The sequence below is a fragment of the Gouania willdenowi genome, chromosome 22, assembly GCF_900634775.1.
Source record: "Gouania willdenowi chromosome 22, fGouWil2.1, whole genome shotgun sequence".
Lineage (NCBI taxonomy): Eukaryota > Metazoa > Chordata > Actinopteri > Blenniiformes > Gobiesocidae > Gouania > Gouania willdenowi.
Genome location: NC_041065.1, coordinates 11,804,871 through 11,819,316, shown reverse-complemented (window position 1 = coordinate 11,819,316; position 14,446 = coordinate 11,804,871). Strand labels below are relative to the sequence as shown.

The 14,446-nt window shown below is 36.6% G+C and overlaps 1 protein-coding gene across 2 annotated transcripts in view; it reads right to left on the bottom strand.

Annotated features, from left to right (window-relative positions):
- The window catches only part of slc25a21 (solute carrier family 25 member 21), a 126,987-nt gene that overhangs the window by 33,116 nt on the left and 79,425 nt on the right, over nucleotides 1–14,446 (bottom strand). For both annotated transcript variants that reach the window (XM_028438562.1, XM_028438563.1), the window contains one exon: nucleotides 5,457–5,505. In XM_028438562.1, the coding sequence (XP_028294363.1) occupies nucleotides 5,457–5,505 (49 nt within the window). The remainder of the gene's footprint in view (nucleotides 1–5,456; nucleotides 5,506–14,446) is intronic.

Sequence of the window (14,446 nt, the reverse complement as noted above, 5' to 3'; positions counted from 1 at the left end):
AGACAGTGAGCACCCAAAGAGGAATGGACAGCAGAGAGGCCAGAGTAGATAAAAAAATGTTCAAATCAATAGCCTTTGTATCAACATGTCTTTATACACGTGCATTGATGCTTTCTCTGTAAAAAGCCTCAAAGCCAAAGCTCATTAGGACATAAGAAGCGCCTTTGATACAAAGGAACATGGAAGGAGTTGTTACACTTGGTGGCGGAAGCCAAACAGGTTGATGGGAAGCTGCTTTCAGATGTGTGCGAGTATGTTTGCGCATGAATGTTTATATGGGTGGAGCTCCATGTAACAGGATCTTAACATGAAGGGAAATGCGGGTTCAGTGCAACTCTCTAATGAGAGGGGCAACCTGATCAGAGTCAGATGGGGTGCCCCAAGCACACGGCCCCCTGCAGAAAGTGCCGCGCGACACCCTTTGTTACCTCCAAGTGAGCTGAGACCAGCCCATGAACCATGTAACAAGGAGGTTTCCAGGTTAATGAAAAGCTGTAACTACGGTCCAACTGTCTCTCTTTGCTGAAATGACGACTGCCTATCTCCACTGAATCATACCTCCACGTTTCTGACTTGAATCATAACGGCTGTGTCTGGATCAAGGGCAGGAACTATACTCGAAACTTCATTTTTATTTACTTTCCTGTCAGAATAGGTCATCAATCAGTGGCTTTACTTCTTTTTTGGCTTTACTAATTTTCAACCATTACATCATCAATAGTGCTGAAGCTGAAAGTATAGTTGCCTTAATCTACGCATTGTTCATATCAAAGAAGCAAACGGTCAAGGCCAAAACAACTTCCTTTTTTTTTTTTTTTTCAAAGGTCATTTATCTGCAGCTTTGTAAATAGTAAATACATTAATGAGAGGAAAAGGAACTTGGGAACTTCATACACCCAGATTGGCACAAGCCATTAAAAACCTAATGTAAAAACAAATATTAAACTTTTATTTAATTAATATGATGATTGAATATGGCAACTAGAGGGAATATTATGAAATTGAGAAAATCTTGATCAACTTTTGTAAAAAAATTCTTTCTCAAAGGTTTTCTTGTAGTGCCATCAATGACCTTTCTGTTTGCAGTTTGCATGTTCTCCCCATGATTATCTGGCTTGCTCTTTGTGTGAATGCTTTTCTGTCTATTGAGCGTTGACCCTGTGAGAGACTGGCTAAGTACAGGATAAGTGGGTACAGAAAACAAAATACATGAATCATTCTACCTATTATTCCTGATTGTCTAAAAGGGGAGAATTCATGTGGAAACTGAAGCTATTAACAGCCTTTCTTTGTGGCTAAAGAAGCCCTAAAAAAGGTTTTAAGCCTTTACTCTTCTCCTTTTTGTACTGACATAAAATGCCTTTTAGTGCCTTCCCTAAAACTAAATGCTCACCTCTTTTTCAAGAATAAAAAAGGCTGTATGTCAAACCGGTGGAAGGAAGGCTCAGCAGGATCCCCTTAGATGTTGAATTGATGTACTTGTTAGCAAAGGTGAAAAACGAGCGCCGCGCAAACACGAAAGGATTCACTTTGACTCAGTTTGACTTGTTTATTTCCGGGCTACACGGCAATAAATGCCTTCACAATTAGAGGTTGTTTTTAAAACCACTAAATTTGGAATTTAATGCAAATTTAAGGCATTTAAGGCAAATTGGAAATGAAATCTAAGTGTCTCAAAATCTTGTGCTCAATTAACAAATTGTAAATTGTAATACGGCAAAAAAAAAAAAAAAAAAAAAAAAAAGACTGCTTTTTGAAAAAAATAGACAGTATACATATAGGGTCAGCACAACCTTAACAAGCACGAACGTGCACACACAGACACACGCACGCACGCACACGCACACACACACACACACACACACACACACACACAAAGGGAAAAGAAAGGACGAAAAAAAAAGCTCTTTGATTCTGCGTTGGTGGAAAAAAGTAAATTTACTCCAGTCAGTTGCTATACAATTTGGACCGGTGGACATAAAAGCAGGAGCCAGTCCTAACAAGAGCCATACCTTAGAGAGAGAGAGAGAGAGAGAGAGAGAGAGAGAGAGAGAGAGAGAGAGAGAGAGAGAGAGAGAGAGAGCGAGCAAAGTGGAGGTGTGTCTGCCTCGGCTCCAAAGTTCCTGCTAATAGATTTCAGGGCCCTCCGTGTCCCAATTAGCTGGTCTGTAGCTTGGTTTATGAATTTGCGTGTGGGTAGTAAGTGTATGCGTGTGTGTGTGTATAAGCAGAATTATGCTCCAAAGAACAATCGAGTGTAAAATAGTGATTCTCTTCTTTGCATCTGATCAATAAAAGATAAGCAAAAACCAGGAAACAGGAACCAGTACAAACATGCCACAAGACGCCAATCGACACCAACACATGGCGACACAAACAGAAAACAGATAAACCTGTCTACTTTTAAAGCCGCTTTTACCACTTTTAGGGAGGAATATTACAAAGAAAATAAAGAGTGCCTTTTTAACCCTGACCTTATGTGAGGATGGACAGCCAGAGCCCGAGACTTACCTGTAATAAACCCTCCTCACTTCCAAACGTGAGCGTAAATCACCCAGTGGGCCTTCAAAGTATCAAATATCAGCTAATACAACACCGCTCACCTCGTGGCTTTCATCCCCGCGCTCCCGTCTCCGTGTTCTAGTGGTGGCACTGCCTTTAATGTGCAACCAACTCACTTCTTTTTTAAAAGGCACGCCGAGCAATTTATTTACCAAGAAACTGCTGCCATAAATGACAGAAAAAGCAGTACAATTTACTGACAAGTAGTGAATGGGGCAGGGGGCCACTGAGCGAAGCCAGAGGTCTCGTCTTGGCCTGTGAAGGACTATAAAGTTTAGTAGTAGCCCACGACCTGTTAATGGCTGGCTTAGACTCTGTGGTGTGAGGCTGCTGATCACAACAGTTGTGGCTTCAATGAAAAACAAGCCCCTAATTTCAATGCTTTTATATTAATCTGATTTTCTTTGCAATTTGTCATCCCATTTTAGAAAATGCAGGTGGTTCCTAACGGGCCGAAAAAGGTTTAGACTTTAACTTTCTTTACATGGGAAAAAAAAAAAAAAAAAAAAAAATAGGAAGATCTGCTGACAGCATTCAAGCCCATAAAACATTTGGCATTAACATTGTGTGAGAAACAAAATGGGGATATTGTGCAGGTCGTTTTTCATTAGTGTTCTCTGCATTGATGCCCATTTGTGGGGAGAATGGCTGCAAGAGCAGGCCAAGCATTAAGAAAGTGAAACTAAAGACGGGTCTGCTATGATCCACAAAGAACAGAGACATGGCACAAATGTAGTTGGAACACTTAAAAGGGTAAAGTACAGAGAATGTGTTTGTGTATAGTGTATGTGTATTTTCTCTTATGAAATGACTGCAGGGACAGATAAAAAACAGGTAAACAATGCTGTCTTTTAATGTGGACTTTACATGTTCCCCGTGTGTGTGTGTGTGTGTGTGTGTGTGTGTGTGCTTTGTTGTGCTGTTCAGTGGATAGAGCCGTTTCCTCCACGAATGAGCACGTTTATTTATCACAACGGGGCCATAAAAATGGGATTGTATCTGATCCGAGTGCCACATAATCGTCAGTATTTAGAATAATGACCAAGCTGTGCATTAGCACAGGAAAAAACAAATGTTTTGTATATTGTTGTGTTAGTTTTGTGTGTTTTTGGATTCTTTTGGTGCATTCTTGGAATGATTGTTTATTTTTGTTTGTCCTTTGGTACATATTTGCTTATTGTTTTACAGTCATTTTATGTATTTTTGTCATTGGTTTTGGTTTTTTGAGTCATTTTGTATGTTTTTTTTATAGGTGTGTTGTGTATTTTGGGGCTCATTTTATTCATTCTTTGCTCATTTTGTGTATTTCTGTTGTCGTTTTTTTGTTTTATGGATCAGTTTGTGTACTTCTGTTGTATTTCTTGAGACATTTCGTTGTCCTTTGGTGTATTTTTCAGTTTTTTGTGCATATTTGTTATCGTCCTGTGTGTTATTGAAGTCATTCTTGTGTATTTTTGTGTTTTAGGAAGTCATTTTGTGTAGTTTTTGCTAATTTTATTCATTTTTATGTTTTTTTTTGTTGTTTTTGGAGTCATTTTGTGCATTTTTGTGTTTTAGGGAGTCATTTCGTGAATTTTTGCATGTTTTTCATGTAGACTTGTAGTTGCTTTGTTTGTTTTTGGAAAAAAATGTGTCAATATTTGCTGTTATGTTGTATTTTTCTGTCTTTTTGTGTGTTTTTGGAGTCATTTTGTTCATTTACTAAGGGCCACGTGTGGCTCCCGGGCAGCCATGTCTGCTCTTCAACAAAACCAGCACAGATGCCAAAACACATCATTTGACTCCTGCTTCCACCTTCCAAGGAATTGAAGCCCTGGAACGCAAATACAAGGACAAATAGAGCAGGATCAACTGGTTGTGCACTCGGAGTGACAGTGATAGTGATAGTATTTGTACAAGCACACTCCTCTGCTTGGTCAGACATCGATTGCTGTCAATCATTGCAGCGATGGATGTGCAGTCAGATTACAGAACTGATTGTCCTCTAACTGCACCTCCCGGTAGCGCGAATGCGAACAACAACATACATTGCACATATGTGGCCCCTAGCACAAAATATGGCCCCCATAGAATATAAGGCCCTACACACAGTGAGTATTCAACTTTAGGTAGGGGTAGCACTGCTTACTGTCCTCAGAAATGATGCACTCCTAACACGCATCATCGTTCTTTGTAACGTTGCTTCAGTCATATCCACGGATACAGCAGTGCTACTTCCTGATTGGCTGATGTGTAGTGTTATGTTTGATTGGCTGATAGGTCGCTGATTCAAGCAGAGCTTCATCTGTTCATAGATTACTAATCTCTTTTATATATCGTCTGTTACTAACATGCAGTGAGTTTTAGCACTTCTCAGCGTGAGTTTTTCACTATTTATTTATTTATTTATTTTTCCCATTTCAAACTGTATTGTCAAATTATTCTAAACTAGAATAATTTCCCTGCTGTTGTGCAGTGGCGAAATAAGGCTACCAATCGAGCGGCTAACGTTGTTAGCTTTTTTTTATGTATCTAACACATCTTTAGATGGTCAGCACACAAATCTCACTCTTTACTAGAATAAAATGAGATGCCATGACACAAACTCATTGTGTGTGCTTGTCCTAAGTAGCTCTAACATTCATACAACATCGATACATACAGTATATACTGTATTTATACAATGTACTGTGTAATGTTCACCTTTTGTGCTGTACATTGATTATAATGGCCTACCTCAACACTGAAAGCTCTGAAACAACATCACACCCCATCGTGGACCAGCAAAATTGTCCATATCTAATTTATTGTGAAGAGTTGATGAAGAAAACTCGAGATTTCAATGATATCAACTGTTTGTATTAAGGGACGCGTGTGAAAACAGAACAAAGCGTCATTGAGTAAACAGGGCTCACCTGGTCTTCACCACATCCAAGGGATGCATTAAGCAGATTTCCACCAGACCTGTGAGGAGAAAAGTAAGGATGAGTCACATTATGAAACAAAGAGGAAAAAAAATCCAGGAAATGTTGTTATTGTAGCTGACATCAGAGCTGAGTTTATTTCTATTTTACTTGAACAAGTCAGCGTTTGTAAAAAAAAAACCAAAAAACAAACAAACATAAGAAGTTTCAACAGGTTTAAAAACAGAAGCCTGTGGGGTATAGTGATGATAAGCATTTGTGGCCGGGAAACAACCGTATTTTACCGCTTTTTCCAGCCATCCTCCCGTATTAGTATTTTTACAGTAATATCCTGTATTATAACGCAGTAATAATGAAATAATAATTAAATATAAATAAATAAAAACATTCTTCTGCCTCTCTAAACTGAAAGCTGTCACTAGCCTCGAGAAAACTGCCACCTGCAGTGGCCTGGGTGGCAGTTCTCGCAATATTAGTGACGGCAGTGGGAACAAACCCAGAAACAACTAAGAAGAGAGATAGATGGATGTAAGAAGAAGCCAGAGAACCACATGACTGAGCATGAGAAATAAAAATTAAATATGTAATAAAAATTAAATGTAACTATTTAACTTAAAGAGTAACTAAACCCAGAAGAATACCGATGCATTTGGGTATGAAGTAGTGCTGTTGATTGATCCTGGTCCAACTTTTAACATTTTAGTCAAAGCATTTCAATTTGGCGTATTTAGTTGTAAACTGTCAGAGTGACTGCCCTCTATGGGTTGAAACCAGGCTATTACAATTGATTTTTGATACTGGCTGAGAACAAGGTCATGTGATGTTTTGGTAGCATCTTGCATCACAAACAAGCACTGTTAGCCCTTGCCCCTTTTATAAAAACTAGCACCTGTGGCTCTACAATCTGTGGTGAGTAGGTTGAGATTTTAGAGAATAGACTGGGCGTGTCTTAACTGCTCCAGGAGCCCCGCCCATTTCCCTCCTAGAATAGAATAGAATGCCTTTATTGTCACTGTACACATGTACGATGAGATTAAAAAAGCAAACTCCAGTAACCTATTGGCAGGTCAGGAGAAAGCAGGGGTTTGTTATGTGAAATTAACAGTAAATATACAATGTGTTGACTTGTATATAAACTGTAAGTATAATAGATAAATGCATATATGAAGCACAGTTGTTTAAGTTTTCATTTAAGCTGTATTATAATGTTGGAATTTGGGCTGGGCATTACATTGTGTTCTATTTTGGTGATATAGAAAACAACAACACAATATTGCATATATATATATATATATGTATTATAACTTATTTCATATCTAAATATCTGTTTTAGGAGTCACTGCTTTTACTTCTCAGCAAAGCATGTAAAGCTCAGTTAGATAGATTAATGAGTGCGTCCAAACCCAGACCATCCCCTAACAAGCCACACTACAAAACTCACTCACACGTGCTGTCCCTTAGAGTAGAAAAAGCCAAAAGTGGCACATAATGTGCATCTGTTTATTAATAAATGTGTCTGTGTGACATTTTGCATCAGAATTGTCTTTCTGGTCAGACTTCATTTGAAATAAAATTATCAAAATTTATATCATATATCGGCATTTTGAGAAAATATATTAAGATATGAGTTTTGGTCCATATTGCCCAGCCCTATTAGGAATGTTCACAGCATTTCAATGTTAATAAAGATATGTCTACCACATTCTAATCAACTAATTGTATTTAGTAAGTGATTGACAAGTGGGTATTATAGGTTTCTTGTACACCCGTCTCAAAATATAAGGGATAGTGGAGCTTAATCCAAAACTTGACAGATATGATGATAAGCAGAACTATAACTTCTAAAATTTAACCACATCATCAATGTAAATCAATTACATCTATCTAAATATCATATTTACGTTATTGTTGGGGTTGGTTCAAATAATCCAACTGCTAAAGACTAACACAAGAGAGGACCGTGCGTTTGCTGTGGAACGATCTGCGTAAGCACCTTAAACAGGTCTCATCTCTCTCTTTTCCTTGGCCTATGACACCTAGTAAGACGTTCATTTAACTTCTTTTATAGCGTACCTTAACTCATGTTTCATGCCTCTTAATTTACTTTGTATGTCATATTTTATGCCTTTTAATTTATTTTGTATTTCAAATGTAGTTTTATCTCATGTTGAGCTGTGATGTATTTCATTTTTGTCTACACAGCACTTTGGTCAGCTGTGGTTGTTTTAAAGTGCTTAACAAACAAAGTTGGATTGGATAAATAAATTAATTGGCCAAACCAAACCATTTTTCTATAAAATAGCGTTTTCTCAAGCTTTTGCGAGGAAGTGACAAAGTGAACCACTGAAAAAAAAATGGTGTTTACAATGATATCTTTAATGAATATATGAGCCAACTATTGACCTGGCTCAGAGTGAATCAAGGGCGCATCAGTCACAGCTCACTTCACCTGGCTTTGGCCTTTAACGATAATGCATTGAAAAGTAAACACCAAATGGAACAATTGCACTCATGCCTCTCCATTAATGGCTCTAGTCAGTATTAGGAGCGTCAAATCCATCAGCAGGTAATCAGATTACACGATGAATCCAAACCTGCCAGGTAGCTCGATCGGTTTGTGCAAACACGTGGATGCTGGGAGGTGCCCGGACTTGTTGGTGATCTAATCAGGAAACGAACAACTGAGTTTGTCAACAAGTTTCCTGCCTGCTAAGAATAAAACAAAACAAAAAATAAATAACTCCCGTATCTAAAGTTTAAGGAACAGTGTTGTCACTAAACAACAAATTCAATAAAAAGATTACAGATTACAGGTTGGATGTGATTAACTAGGATTTGGACGATACGATGAGTTCATCATACGATAATTTTGGAAAATAAAAGGGAAAAAAATGTATCGCAGTTGGAACGATAACAGTGCATTTATTTTATTTTAACTCTGCACCTACTGACAGAATTTGGGTAAGACATTGTCAACCCAATAGGAAAATAAAAAAGAACTACACTATAACAATAAAACAATTTTTTTTTTTTTAATCTCAAAGATACATTTTTGTGGCGTTTTAACATTGCAATATCATGTTGATCTATATATCCTCCCACCTTTAGTTATAACTAGTGGCGGGACTCGATCAAAATATTTAATCTAATTAATTTGAGATTTTATCATTAATTCATTTAAATTAATCTCATAGCAATATTTGACACGAGAAGCAACATTTTTCCCATTTAAATGAACTTTGGTTTACGATTCAATCAAAGAAAATAAATGAGCTTAAACAACAACATTGTGTTTATTATTATTTTCATCACAGAATGTGAACATAATGTGTGATATGAATAGAGAATATTATGACAAAGCACAAAATTAAATTCGAGTAAGCTATATTCACGCTTTTCTGAATTTTTTTTAAGCTTTCTAAAAAACAAATTTGTTTTTTGTGCATTAAAAAAAACGAATAAAAACAGCAGGAAACTGAACAGTGCAAAACATGAAATAAATAGACCAACTGATGAAACTGATGATGCATCAGTATTATGAGAAAACCGGGAACTTGTGCAATGAGAAAGGCTCCGTAATTTTTCCGTAGTTAATGCGTTAAAGTCCCAGCCTAGTTATATAACCATTTATAAAATAGTTACACGTAGGGCAAGGCAAAAAATAATGGAATTTGTAGATAAAAACAATTTTTATATTGCAAATTCGAGTTTAAAAAAAAAAATATATATATATTTTTTTTAATTTTTAAATATTTTTCTTTTTTCCCACCAGTTTTTTTTGGAATTTTTCGCGTTCCGATGTGAGCCAGCCCCCTCTTTGTTTACATGTGTTTACCCTTTGAGTAGGCTAAACGTGTGTCACAGGCATGTTACATGTTTTATTCGCACTATGCTGCGATGCATATGTAATGTTATATGTTATAGAATATGTAGTTATCTGATTTATTAATCAGAAAATTTGAAGCTACTGTGAAGTTGCTGTTGCACTTTTACTTAAACCTGGGTTAAAACTTGAAAATGTTGAATGACAGAGATTCATTTACTTGAGGACAATCACAGCAATAAAGTTGCACTTTTGACAATATACAGTATCTGATGTCTGCAGTCATTTTTAAGCGCATTAAAAAAAATTTTTTTAAAAAAAATCGAAAATCGAATTGAAAATCTAATTTTCGCACAGCCCTAGTTACACATTGAAATCTTTAACATTGTTACAGGTATGAGGCGCATAGAAAAATAACATTCGTCAGCATTCTTTTGAGATATCAATGTGATTAACCCAGTGCCCTCTGTGTCCTTATCGTCTGTGCTTTGAAATTCCCAGGCCTCTGGTTGTCAGAGGAGCATTTTTACACATGCTTTGAGCAAGCAACGTGCGCTGTAATGCACCTCTGAGACAGCGGTTGTGAAAGGACGTCGTGATGACAGGCACAAATACAATCGTGGCTGTTTTTCTTGGACATCTGTTTGAGACCCTCGCAGACAAAGCAGCCTGAGAACAGCAGATGACAGATTGGATGTCACGCTCCAGGACTTTCAACAAAAACTAAAATAGGAGAAAGTGTAACGATCATTTATCCTAAAGCGACACGTCTATGAAAGTTGGAAAAAAAAAAAAAGTCACATCTAGTTATTTATAACTCAAGCTTACACACATTTCCATTTCCATTATCTGAAGTCCTCCATGACTTCTGTATGACTTGGCGAGGACAATGAATTACCTCTGTTTGGTTCTGTCGACCAAATGTCAATAATCGTCGTAAAACTGCTGCAGTGTGAGATAAAACTTGCCTTTTCAGGATTCCAAAGCAAAGACAGTTAACAGGATTAAACTAAACAGACAAAAGGATTGTGTTTAACTATGAACGTGAAGACCAAAAAAAATGTTTCTTAAAAAAAAAAAAAAAAATCTGCTCAAATCCTTTCATATCTAAGTGTTTGGAAATTAACCTGTGACGTTAATTAATTGCACAACATAATAATAATAATAATAATAATAATAATAATAATAATAATAATAGCACAATATGTGTTTTTCTATACATTATAATTAAAACTGTACCAAAATACAAACCAATAGTGATCAAGACTATGCAGCTCTATTGTGTTCTTTAGTCAAACCAACTCAACATTCTGTTTTGTATATATATTATATATATATTTCTTTGTTTTAATCACTGTTTTTGCTATTGTCGTTTTAACTCGTAAAGTGTTTCAGTTTCTTGAAAAGCACTTTTAAATAAAATGTATTATTATTGATTTATATATACGTATATATATACAATCAATAATAAAAATACATTTTATTTAAAAGTGCTTTTTAAATGTTAAAAGCTGGGTGAAACAGGTGAGGTTTGTGGTCGGTGCAGTTACGAATATGATGATATATTAATATAAAAAAATACGCAAATTTTTACCAGTGTTCCCAGCACACTGTTTAATCATTTCATCATAAACTATGGTACAGTAGTTTCAAACTCACACTGACTCAGAATCCTTTCACACTATATTTAGCATCACATGCTTGACACACACATGTCATGGAAGAAAAATATATATATATATTTCGCCCAACGAGTGAAATAAATTGAAATTTCTGCAGCATTATGGTGACATGGACAGATTGGAATTCATAATTTTTTTCCACAGCACACAGTTAGGGCCATGGTGGTGTTTACCAGCTGTGAAACTATTAGAGCACACGATGCCCACGGGGAAGGAGCGATAAGTTCATCTTTAAAAAAAAAAAAAAAAAAAAAACTTAAATAAATGCTGCATCATGCTTCAGTCAGCCACGTTATTAAATTTGCATCCGCACTGCAGCTGGTCTCTGGAACACAACGGACGGGTAGCGCGAGTGCAGCCATAACAAGGCATTTCATGATCGTCTAATAACTTATCATTGGAAGAAAAAAAAAAAGCATACATCATGTTGATGAGAAGATTATCTTTGTTAGTTTTGGCTGAGGAATGCATACTAGTTGCTCCCACGCAAAAGTGAGAAAGAAAAACAATTGTGAACCAGGGAATTATTGCTCAACGGGCACAGGTGTCATCCATCAATGCCGAGCCGCTCACTGAATGACTGTAATTCCCAGCAGCCACGGGGAGAAGGTCACTGACACAGGAAGCATGTATCCCCCGGTTAAACGAACTAATACATGAGAGACGCACTGGTTGGTCAATTCACATGGCGACTTCACCCAGTAAGTCTTGCCCTTTTCTAATGATGGGTCACGCACTACTTTCTTTGCAATGGGATTCATTATTCTGCAAAAACAAAAATCATAATGAATTTGCTTATTAGTAATATATCTATTTATATTTATATTAAGGAACAAACTTTGTTTTAACTAATTGTTTTACAGACACAATGCATTTCGTGGTTCAAAAAAACCTCTGCAGTTTTAACGTACGCCATGTGACAGGAGGCTGCTCGATGACAGAGCTTCACCTCACAGGCCCGGTCTGGTTTCGACAAGAGAGCTGAACTGAACCTGCAGGTAATATCTCATGCCTCCATGTCCACCATTAATACCTTTCAAAACACATCAGACATGGAATGCTAAACAAACCCCGTAAGGTGTTGCTGCCCTGCAATTTGTCAGCCGCTGCAACAAAGCTTACGTGATATCCATCAGCAGCTGGGACGGGCGCTCTCATTCGCCAAATCATTTCAGGTTCTTTTAAAGTTCAAACAGGAAAAGGGAGAAATAATATAAAGGTGTTAACTAACCATTGACGCTACAGCTAAGCCAACAGCTAATATGAAATAGAAAAATCAGGATTGCTTTGCAAAGATCACATTGTCCAATTGTCTTTCTTTTAATTATCAACTGGAAAATCCGTGTCATCTGTCATGTTAAATCATGGTAATAGTGTTAAATATAGCATACAATTACAATGTCAGCATCATAATGAAGGAAAATAAGGAACATGAATAAATAAAGGCTTAAAAGGAAGTAGGGCCTGCTTTCTTATGCCTTACTAATAAACTATACATATTACCAAGTGAGGCACACTGTAGTGTTGATGTACAGCCTTGGTGTTTAAGTTGTTTTTAAAGAAAACAGCTAGCAGAGCGTTTTTAAACTGACAGAGAAGCATAAATACTACCTCAGGGAGAGGCTAAAAATTCCTCTTCAGAAATATAGGACACATTTGGCCCACAGGAGAAAGTAAAAATGACTAAAAAAATATGAATGATTGTGTAAGTTAGTAACTAATTCATCGGTAGATATCTCAGCTCCTCTAAAGACAAATCCTATGAAACGCTACAATATCTGCAGTCACGATGGCAGTCATTTTTAATCTGAAGTTGTTAAAAACGAACTCTCAGTCTTTTCAAAATCCTGCAATCGTTATTTTACAAAATCTGCCCAAATATCATAGAAATTTGTTATGAAATGAAGGGAATTTAAGTGAAGCTCCTGCAGGGACTGATATTTGTCACTTATTATGAATTTTGGTCATGTTTTTATTGCTGATTTTAAATGTTTTTGTTGCAAATTTCAATGTTCTTATTGATTTTTAAGCTATTATATATTGCACTTTTTGATCATGTAAAGCACGTTGAGTTGCCTAGTGTATGAAATGCGCTACACAAATGGATATTGCCTGTGCCTTACATACTTTATGTATCATTGATACATAGAAATTCAAATTAGAGACCATTATGTTGAAATTACTTGTTTACCACCTAAATATCTATGGCTCACCTTAGGTTTAACTGGCCCGTATTTGACACTGCTGGTATAAAGTAAGAGATTAATTTCAATAATGCGAGAAAAATCTATTAATTTAAGTTCAATATACACTTATAAGATATTATTATTAGAGAATGCAAATAAACAAAAGGAGATAGGGGAAAGCAAGAATGTAATAATTGCAATAATAATGTTAGAATTAGCAGATTTCATAAAACATAATAGCTCAGCAAAGATTAGAACATTACCATTTATGCCTGTAGGTCAACTTTTCATAAAGCTTAAAAGCATGCTTTTAAAAAAAGGCAAAAGCGGATAATTTTAATGTAAAGATGACCTGTTATTCAATGGCAAATTGTGTAAGCTTGTATAATGCAAAATGACATTTGAAATGTGTTCATTTGTGGAATAACAAATGCAATATGTCTGTCTATACATGTTAATATTATTCGAATTTGACACTTTCCACTCATGACAGTTTTGACAAAAAAAAAAGAAAAAGAAGTGTCACTCAACCCTTTGTAGACATTAAACAGCAGCTAGACTGAATTCAACATATATAACCTTAAAGAATGTAGGTTGTTTGTAAATGATGTATTGCATTTTTAATTAGTGTGCTGTCTCACGCTTGCATTTATCTTTGAAGAGAAAACACCTTTTTCTCCTCCTGGTTATGCACAGAATGCAGGGGAATGTCCCCCGCGTGTCAGACGTGAGATGAACTCAGCGATACTGACAAAAGTCTGCAGGTGAAGGCGTGTGTCGGTGAAGCCGGCGCGTTGTGGACGGGGTCGGCCTGACTCGCCTTCACTGACAGGTCGTGATGGATGTCAGTTGTTGGGTGTCTCATGTCAGCAGTGGGAGTCTTTGTCTTCCATTACTGTCATTGCTTCTCTTGACACCAGTGGTGTCTTTATTTTTGGCTTTCCATTACGCTCGTATGCAAACGGCTGCGTGGCTTGGGCGGAAGCTGGAGAAGAAAAGGCTAGAAAATGGATGCAAAACCTGGTGTAACTGATGTTTGAGAGGAAGCGCTTGGTGTAATTTTGGTCGCATTTCTTTTCACGAGGTTCGCTTTTTAAACAAATTTTCTTTAACTCCCACAGGACACCTGTGACCATGTCATTAACCAGTATAATCCACCAACAAAGGGCTACAGGCTTTGTGGTAAACCTCTCTTTCTAATAACACTCCTATTTATTTTTATATGGACACATACAATGGAGACAAATTACAAGTGTCTTTGTTTGATAAATACATTAGTCTATGTCTGTT